The 22,388-nt window shown below is 59.7% G+C and overlaps 3 protein-coding genes across 6 annotated transcripts; 2 read left to right on the top strand and 1 right to left on the bottom strand.

Annotated features, from left to right (window-relative positions):
- Positions 1-201: 201 nt before the first annotated feature.
- Positions 202-6,305, bottom strand: TCHP (trichoplein keratin filament binding). Of its 3 annotated transcripts, none has more exons than XM_071571999.1 (10): positions 5,097-6,305; positions 4,222-4,290; positions 3,701-3,874; positions 2,968-3,080; positions 2,587-2,653; positions 2,149-2,321; positions 1,847-1,928; positions 1,487-1,666; positions 1,317-1,428; positions 202-798 (listed from the first exon to the last, which is right to left on the bottom strand). In XM_071571999.1, exons 1-9 carry the CDS (start codon positions 5,523-5,525, stop codon positions 1,348-1,350), a joined length of 1,368 nt encoding a protein of 455 aa, XP_071428100.1. In that variant the 5' UTR covers positions 5,526-6,305; the 3' UTR covers positions 202-798; positions 1,317-1,347. The 3 variants fall into 3 exon arrangements, with proteins under 3 accessions (XP_071428100.1, XP_071428102.1, XP_071428101.1); XM_071572001.1 differs by having other exon boundaries at positions 203-798; positions 1,317-1,412; positions 5,097-5,675; XM_071572000.1 differs by lacking the exon at positions 4,222-4,290 and having other exon boundaries at positions 204-798; positions 1,317-1,412.
- A 210-nt stretch (positions 6,306-6,515) lies between these two features.
- Positions 6,516-9,503, top strand: GLTP (glycolipid transfer protein). Its single transcript, XM_071571951.1, has 5 exons — positions 6,516-6,699; positions 7,366-7,427; positions 7,646-7,779; positions 8,409-8,559; positions 8,704-9,503. Exons 1-5 carry the CDS (start codon positions 6,597-6,599, stop codon positions 8,884-8,886), a joined length of 633 nt encoding a protein of 210 aa, XP_071428052.1. The 5' UTR covers positions 6,516-6,596; the 3' UTR covers positions 8,887-9,503.
- An 817-nt stretch (positions 9,504-10,320) lies between these two features.
- TRPV4 (transient receptor potential cation channel subfamily V member 4) lies at positions 10,321-19,141 on the top strand. Of its 2 annotated transcripts, none has more exons than XM_071571941.1 (16): positions 10,321-10,396; positions 12,857-13,295; positions 14,235-14,404; positions 14,636-14,788; positions 14,989-15,129; positions 15,222-15,520; positions 16,002-16,181; positions 16,265-16,423; positions 16,541-16,633; positions 16,802-16,875; positions 16,960-17,125; positions 17,330-17,396; positions 17,629-17,942; positions 18,075-18,202; positions 18,410-18,531; positions 18,678-19,141. In XM_071571941.1, the coding sequence occupies exons 2-16, from the start codon at positions 12,919-12,921 to the stop codon at positions 18,818-18,820; spliced, it is 2,586 nt and encodes an 861-aa protein (XP_071428042.1). In that variant the 5' UTR covers positions 10,321-10,396; positions 12,857-12,918; the 3' UTR covers positions 18,821-19,141. The 2 variants fall into 2 exon arrangements, with proteins under 2 accessions (XP_071428042.1, XP_071428043.1); XM_071571942.1 differs by lacking the exon at positions 10,321-10,396 and adding an exon at positions 12,526-12,766.
- Positions 19,142-22,388: the final 3,247 nt, after the last annotated feature.

Below are 22,388 nucleotides of genomic sequence, written 5' to 3'. Positions count from 1 at the left end.
GTGTGTGAAATAATTTGGGCTTATTTGACGGCTAGTTCTGTAAAGATCTTGGAAGAGGTTTCTCTAGTTAAGTGCTGAGACGACTCCCAGCCCTGTGTCAGCTCCTCGTGCTGTGACAGGACTATTTCAAGGTGCAGTTGCCAACCAGAACAGCAAGAAATCAAGTGCAACGATGAACTCTCCCCTCCTGTTGTTTCAGTACTTTGCTCATGTAAAGAAAAAAATCCTTGCTTGGGTTTCATTTACTCCTTATTTATTAAGCAAGTGAAAAACATTTCATGATGTCTTCAGCACCTTCTGGAGAAGAATTGGACAAGTTAAGAACTGCTGCCAAAGCACACATGATATATCTGACTGAGGTGCATTATGCATTAACTCCTCAGAACCAGCTGGGCACCCTGGCACATCCTGATCCTCAGAGCTGGGAGTCTGACATGGCACATCCTGGCTTGCAGCTCCCATTCCTCAGATTCTTTCATGGCTGAGATCCACAGGGCCCCTTTATCTGCTGTGTTGCCCCAGTCCAGCTCATACTAAAATACATCAGCACAGCTCCTTCTGGCAGTGAGGCAGTTCCGTTCTCTGAGGGTGCTCACACCCCCACATTCTTGAAGGCAGCAGAAATCTGCTCGTGTTTAGCTGGGCCACAGACAAGTATTTTTACCAATCTCCTGTAGCCTGTCCAGAGCCACCATTATTTCAGGAGTTCCTTGAGTTTTCTAAGTTCTCTTTCTGTAGTCTGGCGCTGCATTTAGTGCTTGTTCCTCAGGTTCATGGTGCTTTTAGGTAACTGTGGACCTAATAGGGGTCAAAACAAAGACCAGAACTGGTTTATGGGCTCCAGGATGAATCCACACAGGTGCTATTCAACATGCAAAGGAGGTGATCTGCTGGGCAGGGAGGTTAGGTAGGGTTACTCAAATTCAGCTTTGTCTTTAGAGGCAGGCAAAGCAGGACAGACAACAAAGACACTGAGCAGTGGAGATGTGCTGTCCCAACTGCCCTAATACAGCCAATAAATTATTGTTGGCATCAAATAACATTTAAGGCATTAGCAACACATCTGCCTCAAAAATTATGGGCTAAAGTGTCAATATCAGCAAAAGAGAAAAGCAACTTCTAAGAGAAAACTGCAGAGCTCTGTTAGGGGAAGGGACAGCCCAGTGTTCTGCCCTGGCACCCTGTGACAGCTGAGGTGGGGATCAGATACAACGAGAAGCCTGATGCTGTCACCCTCCGTGCTGGGCTCCTGTGTCGGGGTGACCCCTGAGGGCAGTGTGACCCCTGAGGGCACTGTGGCCTCTGTTTGACCATACCCTGTGCTCCCCCTCCTGCTGCAGCAGCTCCTCATGGCGCTGCCGGGCCCATCTCTCCTGTTTTTCCTCCTCCTCTTGCCAGTGGTGCTCTGTCACCTGTGCACAGAGAAATCTGAGCTGAGATTTGCCACCTTCCCCAGCCAGGTGTGTCTGGGGGAAGCTTGGCCCACCTGTGCCTCCAGCTCCTGCCTGTGGGCTGTCTTCAGTTCCTGCTCCTGCTCCCGCCGACTCAGCTCCTTTGCCTCCTCAAGTTCTCTGATCAGCTGCTCTCGATACTTCATGGTCTCCTCCTGGGCACGTCTGTTTAACCTCATCTTCTCTTGGATCTGGCGCTGTCTGCCTGCAAAGACCTGTGTGGAGGGACAGCATGGAGGGAGAAGATGGTTAAGCCATTTCCAGAAACCACATTGGATAAGCAGAAAAAATGCCCTGGGTACAGAATGCTGTGACCCACTGGAGGATGGAGGGTTACAACTGCAACAGTGGTTTCATGGAGCCAAGGGAGACACCTCACCAGGAAGGGTCATCACCTCATTCATCAGGTGATCTCTGGCCGCCTTCTCTCTTTCCCATTTTTCTTCCATCTTCTCCCACACCTTTTTAGCTTCTTCTCTAAAGGAGAGAGGAAGAGTTATCTCTGAGGTTAAAAACCTGTGTACTCCACAGGCACAGATGAGCCACCCTGTGCTTCAGAGGAGCACTTGGGTTTCTCTTCACGGTAGTTCCCAGGCAGTTGGTGTGTCTCCCGTGCCTGTGCCTCTGAGATCCTCTGACGAGGAGCATTCAGCACACATGGTCTGTTCAGATGATGTTCAGAGCTGGACAGACTTACGTAAAAAGAGTCTCCAGCTCTGCCTCCCTCTCCCTTTCCAGCTGGAGCTGTTCCTCGATGACGCGCTTCATCCAGGCCGCGTCTGCCACAGCCTGGTCCTGATGCACCGACCACCGGAGCTCAGCCTCGGCTTCTCCCTCCAGGAGGGCTGATAAGATTTGCCTGTCTGTCTCCTGGAGAAAACCCACAGGTTTAACAACTGTCCAAGAGGCTTCCAGCCTGTGTGCAGGACTCCTGTCCAGGCATTACTGCTGACAGAGTCAAGGGTGTGCTCAGCAAGGTGCTCCGTCTGCTGCTTCCCCAAGAGCTTTGTGCCCCAGCCCTGTGCACAGGCTGGAAAGGGCCTTCTGACTAATTGTTGGCATTGGAATCAGACACAAAAAAATCCCACAGAACAACTTTTTTCATCACACAGTAAAGTGTAAATCAATCTCTTACCAGCTCCTCCTGTATCTGCTGTGCTCGTCTCTTTAACTGGGCACCACACTGATGCTTCAAAAAGCGGCTGAAGGAGAAAATTAAAAAGGCAAAATAAAAAAAGCACAAACATTCAAACTGACTCTATAAGCCCCTTGCCACCAGCACTCAAGGAGGTACATCTGTGACAACATGACTAAGAGGCAGAAGAGGAACCTGCTACAACAAACAAAAAGAATTAAGGGCACCCCTGCATCTGCTCCTTGCCTGTTGTGGGTGAGTCCATCACAATCCAAATATTTACATCCTACCATGCTAGCTGGAACATCTCCTCATGCCCCAAGTACTGCTATGGCCTCAGGAACAGATTCTGTCCAGAAAAAGTTTCACTCAGTGTCATACCCAAACTCCTTCTTCCTTCGGTGCTCTTCCATTTGTTTCCTCTCTTCTTCCAAGTTCTCCAACTCCCACTGCTGCTTTAATAAATTCTCTTTTTCTTTTTTCAGCTTTTTTGTCTAAAAAGGAAAAAGAAAACACCAAGACAGAGTATATTACAGAGCTGCAACATCCCAGAGAGTCTCTCTGACCAGAGTTCGTACCCTTTTCTGCTTCTCTGCAGGCAGGGAAAATCTTCCCTGCAGTCAATATTCCACGTTCATTTTAATTCGTGCCTCATGTCTCAAGGCACAGACACACTGAGGAGCTGCAGCTGGCAAAGCCTTTGACCTGAACCTGCCACACTTATAAGTTTCCTTTTCTCATCTGGTGCAGCACAAAACACCACTTGCACTTCATAGAATCCCAGACTGGTTTGGGTTGAAAGGGACCTTAAAGATCACCCAGTCCCAACTCCCTTCCACTAGACCAAGTTGCTCAGAGCTCCATCCAACCTGGCCTTGAACACTTCCAGGAACTTTGCTGAACACTTCAAGAGGAGCAAACCAAAGCTACCAGGGTTCAGTCCACATGGCAGCATTCAGGGCAGAGGTTTGCACAACCAACAGAGAGTGTCACAGCTATTTTCATTCCACATTTCACCCAGTGGAAACAGAGGGAAGAGGTCAGGTCAGCCTTGCTGTATTTCCAAGTGGGAGCAGTGAATTCCCTCCTCAGGTGAGGAGAAACTCAAGATTACCTCTGTCTCCTGCAATTTCAGTTCTTCTATCTGCTGCAGCAACATCTCCACTTGATTCCTCTTCTCCAGCTGATGCTTCTCTTCCTGTTGTCTCATTCTGTCCAGCTTTTCCCTTTGCACTGTTTCGTGCTGATTTTCGTAACATTTTTTCTCTTCAAGTTCAGTCACCTCTTCCTTTGCCAGTCAAAAGAAAACAAGGCATTTCAGGTTAGGATAATGCAAACAAACAGCCTCTGGCTCAGAAGATCCACAAATCAGACTCCTGCAGGCTGGATGGCTTTGGTAATAGTGCCTTTCCTGCAGAACTTTCTATCACTGTGGGAATGAGCTCAGTGCCCTTGGTTGTTATTTGATTCAAGACTGAAAGAAAACAAACAAACAGCAACTCTTGCTCCTCCCACCTCCAAGCCATGTCTGTATCAGAAGACAAGCTGTCTGCCAGGCAGGGCAAAAGGCACAAGTGTCACACCTCCACCAGAGCCCTCCCCGTGGCCACTAACACCAGGGCTACCCCTCAGTACCTTGGGCTTTTGTGTTGGCTGATCACCCCAGGCTTCTATCACGTGTTTCTTATGCTGCTCCAACTCCACCTGGAGACACAAGAGATGTGGCATGGCCAGAGGTTCTCCCATCCCCCGGGAGAATATGGACTCTCTGGAGCTCCATCTGGCCCTGCCACAGCCCTGAAGTTCCAGCAGGATCTGATTCTGCAGAGGTGGGCACGTCTGGGTGTCCACAGTGTCCACCAGGTCCTGAGCTGAGGGTCAGTGTCACGTGGGAAACACCACAGTGACACTGGACCCCAGGGCTGGAGCAGCAGGTAAGTGGAATAAAGAATAAGGAAGCACCACTGCATTGCAGGAACAGCTAAAAAAGCACCTGAGACATTTACATAGTGGATGCCAAAAACCTGCTCTGAGTCTGAACAGATTTCTGACTTTTTTAAGAATACCAGCTTCAAGGGGGCATCCTACACAATTAAACCATTTCACTTTCCTTTTGCTTATCAGAACTTGGGGCAGCTGCTGTGATGTGAGATGAGTGACAGCTGTATGATGACTTTCAAGTTAAAAACTGGTTTAATAAATACAAGACAGCAGGGACTAAAAAGAAGGTAATATCACCTCCCGGAGCTCCGCGTTGTTCTCCTTCCAGTGCTCCTGAGTAGCTGCTCAGCAGCCTGGGAACAGAGAGCTGGGGCAGCTCAGGATACGGGAGGGCCGGGCGACCAAAAGCCCCCAAGATTTAGGGCACCGAGTGCTGAACAGCGGGAAACTCCTGGGGGGCCCCAGCAAGTCCCGCTGGCACAGCTGGAACACGGGAGCAGCCCTTCACCGGGAGGGATGCGGAACGAGCCCCGGGATGCGGGACAGACCTGGCCAGGCCGCACCCTCACCTTCGTCCTGCGCTCCTCGGGGCTGCCCCGCGGCTCCTCGCTCCGCATCCCGTCCCGCGGCTCCTCGCTCCGCATCCCGCTCCGCCGCCGCTCCCGCAGCTCCGCCGCCAGCGCCTCCCGCTCCCGGCCCAGCAGCCGCCGCAGTCGCTCCCGGCGCTCTTCCAGCCGCTCCCGGCGCTCCTCCAGCCGCTCCCGCCGCCACTCCGCCGCCGCCGCGCTGCCGCACAGGGGGGTGCCGGGGAGTCCCTGCCCTGCTCCAATGCCGTGCCCGAGCCGGGGCCCGCGGGGGTCGCTCCAGCGCGCCTGCAGCGAGCAGCACAGGGCGGCGCGGGCGAAGGAGCGGCTGGTGCGCTCCCACTGCTGCCACCTGCGCTCCTCCCGCTCCCGCCGCTCGGCCGCGCCGCGCTCCGGGCCCCACAGCAGCCACATCGCTGCCCCGGCAACGCGCCCGGCACTACGGGCAGCGCCGAGGGACGCGGCGAGACGGGCTTCGCGGGACGGGAGGGCGGGACGGAGGCGGGGATGGAGGGAGGGACTCGCGGGCAAAGGGTGAGAGCCCGGGAGGTGATACCGCGATGCTCACGCTGACCCGGCCCGGCGCTGCCGCCGCTTCCCGAGCGCTCGCAGGACGCGCAGAAGCGTCGCCTGAGCCGGGCCCCGGCGGTGCCGCTGTGCCGGGTGGTGCTGTAAAAATCTCCGGGGTTAAAGGTTTCTGCCTCTGCCGCCTTGGCACCAGCGCGGCGCCGCCCCCATCGAACCCAGTCGGGCTGGGTGATCCGGGACAGGGCGGGCACCGCGGGATGAGCTCCGAGCACCCCGGGGTGGGTTCCAGGCACAGCGGCGGAGCAGCCGCAGCCCCCGCTCTGCCACCCGCGGGTCTCCGCAGCCGCCCTGTACCCGCACCCTCCCTCCGCAGGGCCCATCACTATTGCCCCACGACCTGTTTTTCCAGAATAACCGGTTAAGACACCGCGTTCGGGGCTCTGGCACAGATGTCCCCCCGCGCTGCGGGCGGGCCGCGCCTCCCTCCGCCCCCACCCCTCCACTCTCCGCGTCCCCGCTCGGTGTCACTTTCCCACCCAACCCCTCGTCGGGCCGTGTAACCAGCCCCGCGCGTCGAGGTTTGCTTTCCATCTGGTCCCTATGAAATACTGATCTCCCGTGAATAATTCACGGCGGCACTGGGGACGCGGCGGGGGCAGCGCCGACACCACGCTCCGCCCGCGGCCGCGGCTGAGGCGGCTCTGGGGGACGCGGGGGGCGTGGCCTTCCCCTCGCACCGCAGGCCCCGCCCCACGATCCCACGGCCATTGGCTGTCCCGGCAGAGTGGGGCGTGGCCTTCTTCTGGTGCCGCAGGCCCCGCCTCTCTACCCCGCGCCCATTGGCTGTCCGGGCAAAGAGGGGCGTGGCCCGGGCGCGGTGCCGGGCCGGCCCCGAGAACGCCCTCAGAGCCCCCTCAGCCGGGGAGCGGGAGGGGAGCGGCGGGGACTGTGCTGGTCATGGCGCTGCTGCTCGAACACGAGTTTAAGCCGCTGCCGGCTGACAAGCAGATCGAGACCTTGCCCTTCCTGGAGGCCGTGGCGCACCTGCCGCCGTTCTTCGGTGAGAGCGGGCCGGCCCGGGGTGGGAGATGCGGGCTGGGACGGGCCTGCTGCGGGCTCAGCCCCTCCGGGGTGCCCCCTGCACAGTTCTGGGTCTCGATACCCCTCTGCCTGGTTCACAGCCCCCCGACGGGCTCAGCCCGGGCTTGACTGCTCTGCCTGGGCCGGGGTTGCATCACAGTCCGGTCAGACTCGCCGAGCAGCGCTGTTGGGAAGCGTCTGCCACCCTGGAACATCCCGTCCAGAGCTCCCGTCCCACCCGTGGATCCCATCGGTGTCGGGACGCGGGTGGGTGTCGGTGTGGCCGCCCTCGTGTCACGGCGTGCCCGCTGCCCTCCACAATGTCTCCTATTGTGTGGCAGCCCCGGAAGGGCAGGACATGGGGCTGCCGGGCAGTGTCCCGAGCCTGTCAGGCTGTTCCAGGACTTTCTGCCAGGGCTGTGTCCCGGAGCCGGGCGGCCTGGAGGTCGCCGCTGTGGCCGCAGTGGGTGACAGGGCTGTCCCAAGGGCCAGCAGCCATGTACAACGCCCAAAGATCCTTTCCCAGCGCCTCTGGCTTGTGTCTCAGTGCCCAGGCTGTGCTTAAGGTGAAACCTGTTGCTTAGGGGGGCTCTGTGTGTTTCCTGTGTCCCCAGTGTCTAATTGTCCTCCCTCCACACTTCCACAGATTGCCTGGGCACTCCCATCGTGTACTCGCCTGTCAAAGCAGACCTCGCTGGAAATATCAAGGTAGGAAGTGGCTCAGGAGGGACTGGAGAGGCAAGACCTGGAGGTGTTTCAAAGGGCTTTTCTTCCCATGGGGACTTCCGGGCTCAGCCGCGGCTGGCTCAGTTGCGCGTTTATTGCCGAGGCTCCTGCGCACAGCCCCGTGAGCAGCCGCTGTTTACCTGCCCCGGTGCCGCCCTGCCCGGCTGCTCCTGCGAGCCAACCCCCGTCTCTGCCCCCAGAAAATCCGGGCCGTTTATGACTCCAACCCTGCCAAGTTCAAAACGCTGCAAAACATCCTGGAGGTGGAGAAGGAGCTGCACGGCTCGGCCTGGCCCAAGACGGGTGCGACACTGGCGCTGATGTGGTTGAAAAGGTGACTCACAGCATCGGGAGCTGCTCCAGGCCCTGTCCCGGCATGTGGGGAGCTGCTGAATGCCAGCTGGGGCTGCATGAGCTGGGCTGGTCCCCTGCGCTGGGTCTGGCTGGTTTGGAGAGCACAGCTGTTGGGAACCCCCTCTCAAAGCTGCTTTAGGAACGCACATGGAAACTCAACCTCAGAGCATGAGCCCCCAGATTGTCTGGACAGGCCAGGACCCTGCTGTGACAGGGGGCCCCACCTGGGGGCTCCATTCTGCCCTGGTCCCAGTGTCCTGACCATGGCAGGTCCCAGGTTCCCCATGGGGGGCTCCATCCTGTTCTGGTCCCTGCATCTCTCCCAGGAGCTCCATGCAGCTCCAGTTTCCATGTGTTACCCTGCAGGGCTCCATTCTGTGCAGGTCCTTATGTTCTTCCCCAAGGTCATCCTGTTTTTGTCCTTCCTGGGGGGGCTCAATCCTGCCCCTGTCTTTCTCCTCTCTGGTTTCACACAAATGGGCAGGCACCAGCTCTGCAAGGGGGATGCGCTGCTAAGACTGGGGGTTTTGGGATGCCTGGACACAGCAGGCTGGAAGCTGAGAAGCAGCACTCCCTTTCCCCACCCCAATGTCTCCACTCTTCTCCCAGGGGCCTGAAATTCATGCTGGTGCTGCTGCAGAGCATCTCCGATGGTGAGCGGGATGAGGAGCATCCCAACCTCATCCGAGTGAACGCCTTGAAGGCTTATGAGATCGCACTGAAGAAGTACCATGGCTGGATGCTGCAGAAGCTCTTCATGGTGAGCCTTCCCCCATCTCCACTCAAACACCATCCCCAAGGTTGTTCCTGTGTGCTGATGAGTGTCCTGAGACCCTGTGGCACAACCCAACCCATGGTCTCTGTTGGGTGTGTGGGAGTCTAACGCCTTCCCCCTGTTTCACAGGGCTCAGTGTATGCTCTTCCCTACAAATCTGATCTGCTGAAGGCCTTGGAGAAGGGTAAAGAAGTCAAGGAAGAGGAAAGCATAGAAAAAATCCATCAATTTCTCACAAGGGTCACCCCAATCCTGGATGCAATTTATGAGATGTACACAAAGATGAACGCCGAGCTGAGCTACAAAGCCTAAAGCTGGCACAGGACTGGCATGGATTAGATAAGGTGTGATGGGTGTTACCTGTGTCTTCATCACTGAGGCAGCCGGGGCGGCTCCCGGCTCTGCAGTGACTTTGGTTCCTGTCTGGATCTGCAGTGGATAACCTATTTTCTAACAAAAAAAAATAATAATTAATTTTCTATTGAGAATATGGCAATAAAACAATTGTGGGTGTCACTGTAGGATTTCCCAAGAAATCCTACAAGCGTTTTGGTCCCAGGTCCCAGATTCCTGTCTCTGGCGGGGCAGGGAATGAAGCCTGGGGACAGCATGTCCTGCTGCCATGCCCTTGGACCTGCCGTGGCACTCAGACTGCACCCAGAACCCGCCACACACCGACGGGCACCTCGTGCCGACCAGCACCGGATCGTCCGGAATGATGCCCAGAGGGTGGAGGAGCCGATGACTTCTGGGTGACCCCGACTGCTCCAGCGCCGGCGTAGGAGCGAATCCATGGCCCGGATGCGGCAGGCGGGTCTGTCCCCGCGGTGCTTGCGGTGCTTGCGGTCCCTCACGGGCCCCCTTGCCTTCGGCGCTGCTGATCCCTGCACGGGGCAGAGCAGCACTTAATAAAAACTGACGGTACCACGGCCTGGGAGGCTCATTTGGGGCTGCGCGGGGAAAGTGCTTTGGGAGGATGTTCTGGGGCTGATCCTGGACGGGGCTGTTCCGGGGTGTGGTGTTTGGGGCTGTTCTGGAGGGGGCTGTTTTAGGAAGGGTGCTTTGGAGCTCCAAAGTGGAAAGTTTCAGCGAGGGTTTTTTGGGGGACTCTGCCTGGAAGGAGCTGTTTGTGGAAGGGATTTGGAGGTTGTTTTGTGGAGGGTGTTTGGGGGCTGTTTCAGGATGTTGTTCCTAAAGGGGCTGTTTTAAGGAAAGATGTTTGAGGAGGATGTTTTGGGGGGCTGTTGCTGGGAGGACTGTTTTGGAAAGGTTTTTTGGGGCTGTTCGTGGGCAGGCTGTGTCAGGAAAGATGTTTTGGGAGGCAGTTTTGGGGAGGATGTCTTGGGGCTGTTCTTGAGGGAGCTGTTTTGGGGAGGATGTTTTGGAGCTGTTTCCTGGGGGCATTGTTTCAGGGAGTTTGCTCCTGGGGACTTTATTTTGGGGAGGGTGTTTTGGGGCTGGTTTTGGGAGGGTGTTTTGGGGCTGTTCCTTGGGGAGGGCTGTTTCAGAGAGGTTCTTCCTGGCAGCCTTATTTTGTGGAAGGTTTTGGGGCTGTTCTGGTGGGGGACAGTCTCAGGGAGTGTATTTTGGGCCATATTTCGGGAGGCTGTTCTGTGGTGGGTGTCCCCGGGGGACCATCCCGGGTCCGCTCGCGGGCCGAGCCGGTGCCGCGGGGGCGGGCGGGGGCCGATCCCGCGGGCGGGTCCCGGTGCCACCCCGCCGCTGGAGCCGGGGCCGAGCCGGGCCGGGGCGGGGAGGGGCCGCTCTCCGGGACCGGCCCCGCGGAGACTCAGCGGCGCCGGAGCCTGCGGGACCCTTCACGGTACGGAGCGGGCAGCGGAGGGCACGGCCGGGGCTGGAACGGGCCGGGACACGGACACCGGGGCAGGATGGAACTCCGAGGGCGGGACACGGATACTGGGGCAGGATGGAGCCCCGAGTGCAGGATATGGGCACCGGGGCAGGATGGAGCCCCGAGTGCAGGACATGGGCACAGGGGCAGGATGGAGTCCCAAGGGCAGGACGCGGGCGCCGGGGCAGGATGGAGACCCTAGAGGACGAACGCGGGGCAGGATGCAGCCCCCACGGAGACCGGGGCAGGGTAGAGCCCCCAGGTGAGGCCGGGGCCGTGGGCTGAGCTGGGCAGGGGCCCCACGAGGTCTTGACCTGTCCGGACAATGTGGGGGTCACGCTTTGACCGTGGGGTGCCGGGTGTGTTCCCAGGGCGAGTTTCGAGGAGGGGATTCCCACCGGCTCCGAAGCCCCCGCGGTGCCCACGCCGAGCTCTCGGCTCTTGCCCCGCTGAGCATGGCCCCAGTGTTCTGGATGATTTTGGGAGATGTGTGGATCACTCCGGATAAGCGTGTCCAACATGACCCCCTTGTGGTTTCAGTGATTCACTCCCACCAGAGACCTTCCGGTTTCAGCTTGACGAACGCTTTAATGTCATGGGACACCGTCCCTGCCGCCCACCCAGAGCATGTCCCTGCACATCCCCGTGTCGGTGACAGTGTCTGTATCTCCGTGGTGGGCTGGAGTGGGGACTCACTGGGGATAATGATCCGGCTGGGAGGGACCTTAGTGGGAAGCTGGGGAGAGGTGGGAGCACAGGTGGAGTTTGTGTTGGCTGTGTGAGAGCAGCTCCTTGACTCAGTTATTCCATGAGGTGAGGAAGCCTGAAAGGTCCAAACCCAAATAATTAACGGGCCAAATCAAACCCCTCTGACAGCACCTTTCCTGGCAGCAGCCGTGCCCGGGGCAGTGCCTGGGCTGGCAGCGCCCGCCCCGAGCCCCTCGTTCCCCACACAACCTCCCGGCCCCGGCTGGTGCCAGCAGGTGAGTGCCAGCCCAGCCGCGGGCAGGCTTTCCTGGGTGCCAGCGCAGCTCGGAGGTGTCAGGTGCTCCGTCCCCACTGCCAGCCCTCAGGATGGCAATTCCCTCCATTGTCCAAGGTCAAACTGGCCATGTGAGGGCCCCCATTTGCGTGGGTTTGGAATGTGGGACCTGCAGGCTTTGGCAGGTGCTTGTGGAATTTCTTGCAGAGTTGGGGATGGCAGGAAACCCATCAAAGAGGAGAAACTGTGTGCCTGTGGCTTACCCTGTGACCCCCCGCCAGGGCTGTACCATCCCCACTTAGTGCCCCCCAAGGCTGCATCAGCCCTGCTGGGTGCCCCCCGAGGCAGCACTTTCTGCTCTGAGTGCCCCCCGAGGCTGTACCATCCCCACTTGGTGCCCTCCAGTGCTGCACCAGCCCTGCTGAGTGTCCCCCAGGGCGTTGGGGAGAAGGGGAGCACTGTCCAGGCCCCCTCCCCATTGCTGCGGGGTTTCGGAGGACCCGCTGCCGAATTCGAGCCCGTTCCCTGCCGAGCTGTCCCGGCAGGGCCCAGCCTGTCCCTGCGGCTTATTGCACAGAGCTGCAGCCCAGCACAAAATGACACGTTTCCCTTTGCTTTTTGTGTGCCCGGACCCGCGGGGAGGGCTGAGCTGGCCGGGGACAGGAGCTGTGCTGAGCCCGAACGCTGCCGGGTTCTGCCGGTGGGTTTTGGTGGGAAGCGGGGCTGGGTCAGAGCCTGGAGTCGGTCCCCTGTCCGTGCTCGGAGGGACGTGCGGGCAGGGCACGGCCGTGCCGCTGGCACAGCGCGGTACTTTGCAGGCCACTCTGGTAGCGCAGTTCTCCTTCAGCCCCACGTCCCTCTGGGCAACCCAAACCCGTAATTTCTTCTCCCTGCCGTTGTCCCGGCCCTCCCGCGGGCTGCAGCCCCACCCCCGCGTGCCACATCTGAGCCCTCCCCGCACCCAGGGCCGGGTCCCACCAAGCCCTCCAGGGCTGCGGGAGCATCGGGGCAGCCCTGGTCCCCTGCCAGCCCTGCTGCACTGGCAGCTCCTGCTGCCTCTGGGTGCTTCCCTGGATGCTTCCCTTGCCGTGGGGAGTATCCCAAGGAATGTTTTCTTTCCTTGGGCGGCAGATCGGAGCGCACAGGGTCTGCTCTGTGCCCTGTCCTGGGCTGCACCCCGGCTGACCGCAGCGGGGCCGGGCTCACCCTCGCCCAGCGCGGCCGCAGCCGGGGGGGCTCCCGCAGACGGGAGGGGTCCCCGCAGCCGGGCAGGTGGGTGCCGAGCAGAGCAGGACAGACAGCACCAGCTGGGACACTCTGAGCTACCGGGGGACCCGCCGGCCCCAACCGCTGCCAGGGTGGGTTCGGGACCTATCCCGCCGCGGGGTCGGTGCCCCGGGGGAGGATGGGGAGGGTCTTTTGAGGCTGACTGGATTTTCCGTTGCCAGGTCTCCTGCCCTCGTGAAGGAGCCGGGAGTCACAGCCACGCAGGCAGGTCACTCGTGGGACCATGGCAGAGCCCGAGGACCCCCCGCGCGCCGCTGCGGGCGATGGCGGGGAGGGCGCGGGGGAGGACGGCTCCCTCCAGAACGACTCCTTCCCACTCTCCTCGCTGGCCAACCTGTTCGAGAGCGAGGACACCCCGACCCCCGCCGAGGCAGCCCGGGGACCCCCCGGCGCCGGGGATGGAAAGCAAAACCTCCGCATGAAATTCCACGGGGCCTTTCGGAAAGGCGCCCCGAAGCCCATGGAGCTGCTGGAGGCCACCATCTACGAGTCCCCCGTGGTCCCCGCGCCCAAGAAAGCCCCCATGGACTCCCTCTTTGACTACGGCACCTACCGCCACCACCCCAGCGAGAACAAGCGCTGGCGCAGGAGGGTCGCGGAGTGAGTACGGGGTGCCGGGATGGGGGCACCCAGATGGGCACGGGGATGCTCAGCAGCTGGGATGGGAACAGACCTTCGAGTGGCACTTTGGGGTGCTTTGGGCAGAGCTGCCACGCACAAGGAGTAGCTCGCAGTGAGCCCGAGTGGCAGCGCTGGGCTGTGCCGTGCCGTGCCGTGGTGAGGGTCTGCAGCTCCGTGTGCCGGGGCCGGCAGCGCGCCCCCCTTCCCTCTTACCGGCGCCATGAAAGAGGCTCTGTGTGCCTGGCCGCTCCCCTGGCCCGTGCGGCCGTCTGGCTCCGGCATGAAAGGGCTTTTCAGGAGGGCCTCCGCCCTGCCCGCGCCAGGAAACCGGAGCCGGGGGGGCAGCCCATGGCCGGACGCACAATGCCCCTCTGTGCCGGGCACCTGGGACAGTCACCGTGGCCCCCCGCCAGTGTCCCCACCCAGGGGTGCTGCCGGCGCGGGACAGCAGGATGTCCTCCGGTGGAGTTGGGTGGACGGGACTGGAATGCTCCATGAGCCGTCAGTCTGGGGATCCCCATCTGGGGCAGCTGGCATCCATCCTGCCCCCATTTCCTGTGCCCAGAGCTGACTGGTTGTGCCCAGCCCATCCTGCTGCTGCCAACTGCTCTGACCGGTCTGGCTTCACCCGTGGTGCTGGAGCGTGACCAAACCCACGTCCCGTCCCTGCTGGGGGGCACAGCCAGGGGCCCAAAGTGGTGCAGTGCCCGGTGAGAGTTGGCAAAGCGCCCACCACCCGCCGTGAGCAGTGTTGGAAGCACTGGGCTGCTGTGGGTGGGAAGAATGCCCCATCTCCAGGGGTGACCCCAGCCAGGGGGTGTCCCCAGTGTGTCCCCAGGTGCCCGTGCCCAGTGGCTGAGCACCCTCAAGCTCAGTGCACAGGTGAGGCCAAGGCACCAGCTGGGGTTTCTCCCACAGGAAGCAGGCGCCGGCAAAGGGTCCAGCCCCCAACCCACCACCCGTCCTCAAGGTCTTCAACAGACCCATCCTCTTCGACATCGTGTCCCGAGGGTCCCCGGCAGGCCTGGATGGGCTCCTCTCCTTCCTCCTCACCCACAAGAAGCGCCTCACAGATGAGGAGTTCCGAGGTGAGGACCAGTTCCCTGCCCCAGGACCTCTGCAGTGCTGGGGCTGTGACATGCCACTGGTGATCCCTGTGCCCAGTGGGGATGGTGATGCACACCCTGACATGGGAAGCTGTGACTTGCAGCCCCTGGGAGAAGGCAGGGATCTGGCCAGGGAGGGTGACAATGTGGGGCTGGGCAGCCCCATGGCCAGGGGGGCTGGCCCAACTCCTCCTCAGCACACTTCCATCATAGAGCCCTCCACGGGAAAGACCTGCCTGCCCAAGGCCCTGCTGAACCTGAGCGGGGGCAGGAACGACACCATCCCAGTCCTCCTCGACATCGCGGAGAAGACAGGCAACATGAGGGAGTTCATCAACTCACCCTTCAGGGACGTCTATTACCGAGGTGGGGGACACGGGGCCACTGCTGGCCCTGCCTGTGCATGGGGACAGTGGGGGGATCTGGGGACTGGAGCAGCAGGGACCCTGGGGAGGATAGGGAGTGATGGGAAGGTTGGGGACTGGAGCAGTAGGTACTCTGGAACGGCTGGGGACCTGGGGAAAGTCACAGGGCAAGGTGGCAGGTGACGGGAACTGGTGTCACAGGTCAGACCGCCCTGCACATTGCCATCGAGCGCCGCTGCAAGCACTACGTGGAGCTGCTGGTGGAGAAGGGGGCGGATGTCCACGCCCAGGCCCGCGGCCGCTTCTTCCAGCCCAAGGATGAGGGCGGATATTTCTACTTTGGTGAGCAGGGAGGGAGCCCAGGAGGCACTGACTGTGCCTCAGGGTGCCCCTGCTGCAGGGCAGGAGTGATGGGAGCCCTGATGTCCCTGCAGGTGAGCTGCCCCTCTCACTGGCCGCCTGCACCAACCAGCCCCACATTGTGCACTACCTGACGGAGAACGGGCACAAGCAGGCGGACCTGCGGCGCCAGGACTCCCGCGGCAACACGGTGCTGCACGCGCTGGTGGCCATCGCCGACAACACCCGCGAGAACACCAAGTTCGTCACCAAGATGTATGACCTGCTCCTCGTCAAGTGTGCCAAGCTCTTCCCTGACACCAACCTGGAGGCACTGCTCAACAACGACGGGCTGTCCCCACTCATGATGGCAGCCAAGACCGGCAAGATCGGGGTGCGGTGACTCCCCGCCATGGGGAGAGGTGTCTCTGCTGTCCCCACTGCACGGGCTGAGCCCCCTCAGCTCAGGGCCAAGCCCTGCCAGACTCAGGGCACGTCCCTGCTGGCAGCACAGCTTCTCTGCAGATGCTGGTGGCAACCTGGATGTGCAGCCTATTAACTTGGCTATTTAACGCATTCTGACCCTTAATTAACCCCAGATCCTCAGCATAGCCTCCAATGGGGTGGGCATGGGGGTCATTAAAAACAAAAGATGCCACATCCTGGGGAGCTTCCCCCTGTAGCAATGCCCCTGCACCTCTGGAGCACCTCTGGAGCACCTTGGGAGCACCCTGGGAGCACCCTGGGAGCACACCGGGCCCACCAGGGTGCAATGGGTGGGGTTCAGGGTTCACCTGGGATGGGGTGGGAGGAAAACATGATACCTCAGGCAGGTTTGGGCCAGGTCTGTGGGCAAACAGTTCTCCCTCTGGCAGATCTTCCAGCATATCATCCGTCGGGAGATCACTGATGAGGATGCTCGGCACCTCTCACGGAAGTTCAAGGACTGGGCGTACGGCCCCGTCTACTCCTCTCTCTATGACCTCTCCTCACTGGACACCTGTGGGGAGGAGGTGTCTGTGCTGGAGATCCTTGTCTACAACAGCAAGATTGAAGTGTGTAGGGGTGAGGGGACTGGGAAGGGTCTGGGGGAGACTCAATGACCAGGTCCCCTCTGACTACACCCACGTCCCACCAGAACCGCCACGAGATGTTGGCCGTGGAGCCCATCAACGAGCTGCTGCGTGACAAGTGGCGCAAGTTTGGGGCTGTCTCTTTCTACATCAGTGTAGTGTCCTACCTCAGTGCCATGGTCATCTTCACCCTCGTCGCCTACTACCGCCCCATGGAGGGCCCTGTGAGTCCCAGGGCACTGTGGCACAGCCCCACGGGCCAGAACTGCCTCACAGGGGGGTGTGCTGAGCCTCTGGCCCAGGGAATGGGACAGCAGCTCAGCTCTGTCCCCTCCCCACAGCCGCCTTACCCGTACACCACCACCGCCGACTACCTGCGCCTGGCCGGGGAGATCATCACCCTCCTCACTGGAATCCTCTTCTTCTGCACAAATGTCAGTGTGGTGAGACGGGGGTCCTCCCATGGGGCTGCTGAGACCTTGGGGTCTCCAGATCCATTTCCTGAGACATCTGCCCGTGCTGTGTTGAGCCCAGACATGGGGACTCTGCCATGCAGGGGCTCACTCATCCCAGCCCCTCCAACCTCTCCCCCTCTCCCCCAGATCAAAGACCTGTTTATGAAGAAGTGCCCAGGTGTGAACTCCTTCTTCATAGATGGCTCCTTCCAGCTGCTCTAGTATGTGGGGAACCCCTGGGATCACTGCAAGCTGTTGCACCTCAGGGCTTATGGGTGCAGGGTCTGATCCTAACTCTTCTCCAGCTTCATCTACTCGGTGCTGGTGATTGTCACAGCGGGGCTGTACCTGGGTGGCATTGAGGCGTACCTGGCTGTCATGGTCTTTGCGCTGGTGCTGGGCTGGATGAACGCCCTGTACTTCACCCGCGGGCTCAAGCTGACAGGAACCTACAGCATCATGATTCAGAAGGTCTGGTGGGGTCAACTGTGTTCTCCTTCCCCAGCTGAGCTAGTCCTCCTATGGATGTACAGCCCAAAGAGAGTCCTCCAGGCTTTCTGCAGGGTTCCTGTGGCTCACCACTGCCTGCTCCCAGCCTGCCCATCCTGGCAGCGTGGCATGGCTCGGTGATGGCGCTGTGGTCCAGCACCTCACCCCACTCTCCATCACTTGCAGATCCTCTTCAAAGACCTGTTCCGGTTCCTCCTAGTGTACTTGCTCTTCATGATTGGCTATGCGTCCGGTAGGTGTCTGGCAGGCAGGTGGGGACCTGGGGGAAGGACAAGTCCTGCAGTATGGCTGGGCAGGGGGCTGAGGACCCCCCACTCAATCCCACCCACCTGTGAACCCAACCCTTGCCTCCTCACATGGTGTAGGGGGTCAGCTGGCACAGAGCCATGTTGGGGCCCATTGTGGTGCCCGTCCTTGCTGCTGCCCTCAGGGTTTCACTCTCCCTGTCCCTTCTCTCCCCCCAGCCCTGGTGTCCCTCCTCAACCCATGTCCCAGCAGTGAGTCCTGCAGTGAGAAGTCCAACTGCACAGTGCCCACCTACCCATCCTGCCGGGACAGCCAGACCTTCAGCACCTTCCTGCTTGACCTCTTCAAGCTCACCATTGGCATGGGCGACCTGGAGATGCTTGAGAGTGCCAAGTACCCCGCCGTCTTCATCATCCTCCTCGTCACCTACATCATCCTCACCTTTGTGCTCCTCCTCAACATGCTCATCGCCCTCATGGGTGAGACCGTGGGCCAAGTCTCCAAGGAGAGCAAGCACATCTGGAAGCTGCAGGTACCACCCTGGGGGCTGCTGGGCAGGGGCCTCCGAGGGCTGCCTGTGCCCAGAGGGCTGTGGCACTGCAGCACCACAAGCTCCATGGGCATGGTACCTCCATACTCAAGCAGTCTCTGGTGTCCCTGGCAGTGGGCCACCACCATCCTGGACATCGAGCGCTCCTTCCCAGTGTTCCTGCGCAAAGCCTTCCGCTCCGGAGAGATGGTCACTGTGGGGAAGGGCACGGATGGGACGCCGGATCGCCGCTGGTGCTTCAGGTAAAGGCAGGTGCCCTCAGGGGCTGGGGAGCAGCTGAGCCTCTTCCACCACAGCCAGCAGCATTTTGGGAAGGCAGCACAAAGCACTCACTTGTTGGTATCTCTGTACTCATCTGGAGACGGGTGTAATTGCCAGTGGATGCCAGAGCTGCTGCCCTGGCTCCCACAACCTTCGTGCAGCCCCTCTGCCTCTGACCTTCCCCACAGGGTGGACGAGGTGAACTGGTCACACTGGAACCAGAATCTGGGCATCATCAGCGAGGACCCGGGCAAGAATGACACGTACCAGTACTACGGCTTCTCCCACACCATGGGCCGGCTGCGGAGAGGTGAGTGCAGTGCCGTGGACTGGGAACATCCCTTGGGATGCTCCCTGAAGCCTCTGATGGGCTCCAGGAGCAGATTTGGGGGCCAGGTGATGTGGGGCTGACCAGGGAGCAGCCACAGGCTCTGCCAATTCCCTCTGTCCCCACAGATCGCTGGTCGACGGTGGTGCCGCGCGTGGTGGAGCTCAACAAGAGCTGCCAGTCGGAGGAGGTGGTGGTGCCACTGGGGACTGTGGGCACAGTGGAGCCACGGGAACGGCGGCATGGCCAGACCCCGAGCTCTCAGCTCTAGCACGGCACTGCTGGGAGCCCATGGACTCTGCCGGGGCCCCTGGAGTGGCTCCAGAATTGCAACTGGGCTGGATGGTGCTTGTCTGCTCCTCAGGGATTCGTGCAGCTTCCGTCCCTCTGGCAGGTGACCAGCCTGGATGGGGAGTCCTGGCCCTGCCCTGGCCGTGTTGGAGGTCTCGGCTCTCCCCAGTGGGCTCCAGTGCCACCACTTCGCTTTGCCACGCTGGGGCTGTCAGCTGTGCCATGCCAGCTGTGGGGAGCACGGCCCCCACTGCCCACCAAGGCAAATGGTTTTGCCACAGAGTTTTGCACAGGATTTATACGACTATTTATTTAGTAATAAAGACTGACCCACCAGTGCCACCTCCTCCTGGTAATGACTGGCTCCTACTGGGAGAACCACACTGCTGGCAGGTCTTGGAGAGGGATGGAGGAGCCAGGTGCTTCCTGTGCTGTGCTGTGTCATGCCATGCCATGCCATGCCTTTGGGCAGTGAATGGCCACCCATCACACTGAGCTCGGGTGCAGTACACAGATGTGGTGCAGTACAGGATGCCCCGTGCAGGTGCAGTACAGGATGCTCCATGCAGGTGCAGTACAGTATGCTCCGTGCAGGTGCGGTACAGAATGCCCCATGCAGGTGCAGTACAGGATCCCCCGTGCAGGTGTAGTACAGAATGCCCCGTGCAGGTGTGCTACAGGATGCTTTGTGCAGGTGCAGTACAGAATGCCCCGTGCAGGTGCAGTACAAGATCCCCTGTGCAGGTGTGGTACAGAATGCCCCGTGCAGGTGTGCTACAGGATGCCCCTGTGCAGGTGCAGCACAGGATCCCCCGCGCAGGTGCGGTACAGGATGCTCCGTGCAAGTGCGGTACAGTATCCCCTGTGCAGGTGCAGTACAGGATCCGCTGTGCAGGTGCGGGGCCGGGCCGGGGCTGCGCGGCCGCCGCTCCGCTGGAGGGCACCAGACACCGCGCGATGCGGGACCGCCCCGGCGGCAGCGCGGGGGACACCCCGGGCGGTCCCGACCCGCACCCGGTGGGTAGGCAGGGGCACTGGGTATCCGGGACGTGGGAGTGAAACTGGTGTCAGACCAGTGCTCCGCATCCCATCCCATCGATCCCCACCCCATCCCCTCCCGTCCCTATCCCATCCACATCCCCATGAATCCCCATTCCCATGACATCCATCACTCACCCCTCTGTAACTCCTTTCTTCACCTCCCAGCCACCTGCAGCAGTGCACTTTCCTTTAGCAGCCGGACGTCTTGCAGGTGTGAAGGAGCGATTTGAGTGGGCAGTAGTGGCACTGTGACACGGTGGCAGAGACGCTGGCCAGGCCCTGGGGGCAGCCCAGCTCACTCAGCAAATGCTTTAGCAGTAAAGGAACACTTCATCTTCAAACTTGATGAGTCGCCGTCAGCGTTAACGGCACCGTCTCCGTTTAAATGTGATTTACATACATCTCTCATATTGTGGTTTAAGTATTTCCCCAGGGTGAGGGATGAATATATTTCATTATCACTCCTTTGGAGAGGCGGAGGTGGCAGCTCCCACTGTGTACTCGAATGAGAAGCTGAGCTGCTCCTCTTCCAGGCTGGTTTCTGGGTGAAAATGATAAACTTGGCTTTTACCTGGTGCCCACAGGTCCAGTGGCCAGTCCTGGCTGGGCCATGGAGGGTGGCTGGGGGAGCCCTGGCACAGGACTCAGCCACCTGGCCTGATGGAGATGGGCTGAGCAGTGCAGGTGCCCCAGGCTGCAGCACCAGACATGGGATTTTCCAGTAAAATTTGCTATAAACCGATTTTTTCCTCTCCAGTGCAAATCTGGATGTCATAAAGCTGAGAGGCCACATATGTGTGTGCTTTAAAAGGATTTGTGGTGTGGGAAGGGTGGCTGTCACTGTGTCCCAGCACCATCATCCATTGGTGGCTCTGGGGATGGGGACACTGTGGCCACCATGGTGACACCCCAGCACAGGACCCCTCTGCCACCTTTGGGGCTGCAGGGCTTGAGTTTGGCCCTTTCCCCCCTGCCCCAGCAGGCCCTGAAGCTGCTGCACCCTGAGCTGTGGTGGCTGGGGACACCCAGGGGCCCACAAACTGGGGGTGCTCAGTGCCGGCCCCCTCCCACCCTCCCCTCCCTGCCCTGCCAGGGATGACAAACCCAACAAAGGGAAGAGAAAAGCACTTGTCATCCAGAATGCGGAGCGTGGAAGCAAATTTATTTTTAGATAAATCTAAAGCTTAATTTGTGAAGCTAATATCAATCAAAATGAGAGATGGGTTTTTTTAAGTCCTTTTGCAGCCCTGCAATTTATATTGCTTGTCTCTCCTCGCTCCCAAACAGCAAAGGCAGCCACTAAGTTTAATATCAGCCTCATGCGTGCCTGCCTTAGAATTTTTTATTATTATTGCAATAATTATTATTTGAATAGGAAGATACTTGCAGACCTTTTCCATTGGCATGTTCCCAGAGTGCTCAGGGGGTGCTGTGCTCCATAGGGATGGAAGGGTGATGGGTTGTGCTGGCTTTGCCCTGGGTGCTGGGATGCACCTCGGGGGTCCCTGCCCCATGTCCCCAGGAGTGTCTGTCACATTTTGGGTGCCCACCTGTGCCCACCAGGGCCAGCACTGCAGCAGTCCTGGCTGGGGGCTGGCGCCTGCCAAGGAGGGACCCATTTATTTTGCATTCCACAGTTGAAGCCTCTCCGTGCACAGCGAAATCCTTCTCCGAAGGAGCGATCTGAGGGGAGAATTAACCTGCTAAATAATACAAACCCCACGCACCTGCTAATGAAATGTAATGACTTAGAGACTTGCAAGATGGATCGCGCCGTCGCTCGCAGCCGCTCGCCCTGATTTATGACGAGCTGGGAATCTGATGGAGGCAGCGCTAATGAATCCCCTCCCACCGGCACTGCGGGCACAGCAAAGTTTCTCCCGGAGTCCCCAGTGCAGCTCAGCACACCCCGGCCTCGGGAGGGTCCCCTTGGCACTAAGGAAGCCCCAGGGAGTGCTGCCCAGCACAGAGGGACCCACCAGCCCCACCGTGCTCCAGCCTCGCATTCCTTTGATGTGGCATCTTTGTAGTAATGGCAAAGATCTGAGCAAAGATCTTCCTCCAGACGGACTAATTTTAACGCACAGGCAGGCAGTGGCAACCCCCATCAGTAACATTAACCTCTGTGAAAATTTCCTTTTGTCCCAATTTCTCTTTGTTCCCTGGATGGGCTGTCACGTCGCTCGCAGCCGGTGACGGAGCGGTCCCCTCCCGTCACGCCATAAATAAATATCGGCGCCGCCGTTACGGCGAGTGAGCAAACAAGACAAATGGAGCTGCCGCTCCCGGCTGGAGCCACAGTCATGGGGGAGCTCCGAGCGCATGGATGTGTCCCCGTTCCTGTCCCTGTCCTTGCCCCCATCCCACCCTTATCCCCTTCTTATCCCCATCTCCACCCTATCCTCATCCCTGTCCCCATAATCGTTCCCTTTCCCATTCCCATCCCATCCTGTCCCCATCCCTGTCTCTGTCCCATCTCCATCTTGTCCTCATGCTCATCTGTGTCC

The sequence above is a fragment of the Pithys albifrons genome, chromosome 17 (assembly GCF_047495875.1).
Source record: "Pithys albifrons albifrons isolate INPA30051 chromosome 17, PitAlb_v1, whole genome shotgun sequence".
NCBI lineage: Eukaryota > Metazoa > Chordata > Aves > Passeriformes > Thamnophilidae > Pithys > Pithys albifrons.
Note: the sequence above shows the minus strand (reverse complement) of the source record. Positions and strands in the feature narration are given on the sequence as shown.

Excerpts from the sequence above, each read along its gene's own strand:
- GLTP (XM_071571951.1), top strand. The coding sequence starts at position 6,597 with ATGGCGCTGCTGCTCGAACACGAGTTTAAGCCGCTGCCGGCTGACAAG. Across the intron at positions 7,428-7,645 it reads ACCTCGCTGGAAATATCAAG|AAAATCCGGGCCGTTTATGA; the intron begins GTAGGAAGTGGC and ends CTCTGCCCCCAG. Across the intron at positions 8,560-8,703 it reads TGCTGCAGAAGCTCTTCATG|GGCTCAGTGTATGCTCTTCC; the intron begins GTGAGCCTTCCC and ends CCTGTTTCACAG.
- TRPV4 (XM_071571941.1), top strand. The coding sequence starts at position 12,919 with ATGGCAGAGCCCGAGGACCCCCCGCGCGCCGCTGCGGGCGATGGCGGG. Across the intron at positions 14,789-14,988 it reads CAGGGACGTCTATTACCGAG|GTCAGACCGCCCTGCACATT; the intron begins GTGGGGGACACG and ends CTGGTGTCACAG. Across the intron at positions 17,126-17,329 it reads ACAGCATCATGATTCAGAAG|ATCCTCTTCAAAGACCTGTT; the intron begins GTCTGGTGGGGT and ends CATCACTTGCAG.
- TCHP (XM_071572001.1), bottom strand. The coding sequence starts at position 5,525 with ATGTGGCTGCTGTGGGGCCCGGAGCGCGGCGCGGCCGAGCGGCGGGAG. Across the intron at positions 3,081-3,700 it reads TGAAATTGCAGGAGACAGAG|ACAAAAAAGCTGAAAAAAGA; the intron begins GTAATCTTGAGT and ends TTTCCTTTTTAG. Across the intron at positions 1,667-1,846 it reads GAGATCACCTGATGAATGAG|GTCTTTGCAGGCAGACAGCG; the intron begins GTGATGACCCTT and ends CCCTCCACACAG.